This window comes from Limulus polyphemus, unplaced genomic scaffold (genome assembly GCF_000517525.1).
Source record: "Limulus polyphemus unplaced genomic scaffold, Limulus_polyphemus-2.1.2 Scaffold44, whole genome shotgun sequence".
NCBI lineage: Eukaryota > Metazoa > Arthropoda > Merostomata > Xiphosura > Limulidae > Limulus > Limulus polyphemus.
Genome location: NW_013665654.1, coordinates 898,723 through 901,776, shown reverse-complemented (window position 1 = coordinate 901,776; position 3,054 = coordinate 898,723). Strand labels below are relative to the sequence as shown.

The following is a 3,054-nucleotide window of genomic DNA, read 5'->3' as shown; positions in this document are numbered from 1 at the left end:
AACGTTATATTTTAAGATCTGTGCAAGAACTCAGCTAACAGATGTTTCTGCATATAAAAACTATCTTCAAGTTTTGTACACCAAGAAACTTTTCAAGAATTTATGAACCCTTGTCCTATTATTTTCACTGCTAAACACAAAAACGTTTGATGGATCTATATTATCAATACCCTTAATAATCTTAAACCCCACACTTGAATCCCCTCTGACCATTCTCCGCTCCATAGAAAACAAGTTTAGAGATTTTAGTCTCTCCTCATAGGACAATCCCACCATCTCAGGTATCATCCTAGTGGCTCTCCTCTGAACCCACTACAACAATTCAATGTCCTTCTTGATAAAGGAAGCCCAAAACTGTATACAGTACTCTAAATGAGGCCTTACAAGTGATCTATTCAGTGAAATAATAATTTCCCTTGTCTTGTATTCACTATTTGTAGAGATGCTACCCAAAATCCTGTTAGTCCTATTGCTAGCTACAATGCACTGTTTAGATGACTTAAGTGATTATTTAATCACAACACCAAAATATTTTTTTTCAGCCACAGTATTTAATCTAGTCTCATTTAAACTGTACCAATAATATGAATTGTGAAAACCTACATGCGACACCTTACATTTTGGATAGTTAAACATCATCTGCCATGTATTGGCCCAATGCATCAAATGATCTAAACCTCCCTGTAAGTCTGCAACATCTTTGATACAGTTAACCACCCCAAAATTCTTAATGTCATATGCAAATTTCAAAATTTTGTTAGTCATTCCAGAGTGAATATCATTAATATAAATTGCAAACAGCAGAGGATCCAGCACAGAACCAGGAGGCACACTGCTTGTACCTGTGATCCAGTCAGATCTAACTCCATTTATTACTACTCTCTGCTTTCTACTCTCCAGCCAATTTTCTATCCGATTTAATAACATTTCCCCCATACCCACAGAATTAATTTTTGTAACAAGTTTTCTATGAGGCACCTTATAAAATGCTTTCTAAAATCAGTATATTCATTTTGGGACATCCTGTATATATAAAAAGTAAAGTTGTCTGTCTCTCTGGTATCACAAGTTGTTAATTTGAGTTTGGTTTCAATTTTACTGCTGTAATGTCACAACTGAATGCTCAACTGAATGTGGAGATCTGTAACAAAATATGTGAAGCCAACACCTAACAGTGTGTGTGGTACAGCTCAAAAGAGTATAAACTAGCAAGCCACACTCCATTTATAGTATTACTTTTTAAGCTCAGAATTGCAACTTCTTTGCTAGTTTAAACTATTTATACAAGAAAGAAACTAAGCTCATTGATTTAAATTGTTTTCTTCTATATGAACAATTTCTTCATTTTATTCTTTGTGCCTTTGTTTTGTTTAGTTAAATTATCACATATCTGTACTACAGACATTACTTCAAAGTGTACTGGAAATTGCTGAAAGTTAAATTTCACTTTCAAATATTTTTTATTCTTATCTCATAAGGAGTTAATTACAGAAAATGTATAGCATATTTTGGACATAAGACTTTCATCAAAATTCTATAAATTACATCTTACAAAAATAAGTATATATATATATATATATATATATATATGTTATGACAGTAAACTATTGTGAATAGTTACAGATCTGTGCAAGTGGTCCTCAATTTTTTGTTATGGTGTTCTTCACTTTTGTTAGTGTGAAGTAAATGTAGTGTATTTCTAAGCAATGATAGTATTTATAAATAGGCATGGTCATTTTTATACAGATCAGTTGTAGTTGTGTAACTCAAGAGGTTATTATCTTCTGTAACTGTAGCACTTGTAGATAGGTGAATATTTTATACGTATTGTCCTTTTCTTTGTACAGAACCCACAAAACTCCCTTGTTAAAGGCAGACGTTATTGTCCTAGTTTTGCTAAGATAAAAGAAATCCTTCTTCCTAATGGTGTAACAAAGGAGATGACTTTAGATGGAAAGAATCTCCCAAGTTTATTGGTAAGTAGATTTCAATTTACGATACAAAGTTGTAATACAAAAGAAAAAAGAAATTCCTTTCATACTTTCAAAAGGTATTGATATTATCCACTCTCTGTTTATGAAAATAAATTTATTAATTGTGATTACTTTCTTGAAATCAAACCTTTAATGTAAGAAAAAAGGAGTAATATGAACTGAATGTTCTCTTTTTTGTATTTTCAGGACAATTTTGAGTGTGTTGTAGAAATTGAAGGAGCCAAAGAAAGAGTTTTAGCTAGAGTTTATGGTGATAAGATAATATGTGCTAAAACAGTGGTAAGATAAAACTCTAGTACTTTTTTTTTTTCTCTTAGTTGTGATTAAATATATAGTAAAGGTTTTGTTAATAATGCTGTGAAGCCATTTTTGTCATTTTAACATAGCAATTATATGAATTATTTTCTTATTTTTCTATATGTTTTGTAAATAGTAGATTGTATTTTAATTTTGTAAATGATTCAATCCTAACACATCTGTGATAGCATCAGTGAAGTTAAAGCTTTGAAGACTTATAAAACAGAATCAGTCAAGGTTTTTGTACTCTGAAATTCTTGTTTGTATTTAATCTATTATTAACATTTGCTGCTTTTGCTATAGTATACCTATCAGGCTGAAGTTGGACAGTTGAATGGAACATTAACAGTTTTTTGGCATGGAGATTCCTACATAGACCAAACAATAGGTAAAATATCTTAATGTAACTAACCTTGTTTTGTATATTGTAAGAAACTAAGTACATATATATATATTTATTCAAGTTTTTTTTTGAAAAATTGTTTGGATAAATTAGTGTGTGTGTTTGTCAGCATATATAACATCAATATGATGCTGAAATAAATTAGGTTAACTATACAAGGAATTCTAGTAGTGACAATATTATTTAAATAAAATATCAGCAGTCTTCAGTGGAATTTAATTTTTCTAAGATCATAAAAGGATAAAAGTTTGCTTATAGATGCTTAGTCCTTATTGTTTTAGGTAGCATCTAATTGTTAACTACATTAAATATTGCCCCTCCCCTGGGTTTTGATACCCGTGGTGGGAACAGCACAGATAG

At 30.7% G+C, this 3,054-nt stretch overlaps 1 protein-coding gene across 1 annotated transcript in view; it reads left to right on the top strand.

Annotated features, from left to right (window-relative positions):
- LOC106462161 (plexin-B-like) overlaps positions 1–3,054 on the top strand; it is a 256,950-nt gene that overhangs the window by 229,007 nt on the left and 24,889 nt on the right. Inside the window, exons 13-15 of the mRNA XM_022389702.1 lie at positions 1,848–1,976; positions 2,181–2,273; positions 2,595–2,679. Of these exons, the coding sequence (XP_022245410.1) occupies positions 1,848–1,976; positions 2,181–2,273; positions 2,595–2,679 (307 nt within the window). The remainder of the gene's footprint in view (positions 1–1,847; positions 1,977–2,180; positions 2,274–2,594; positions 2,680–3,054) is intronic.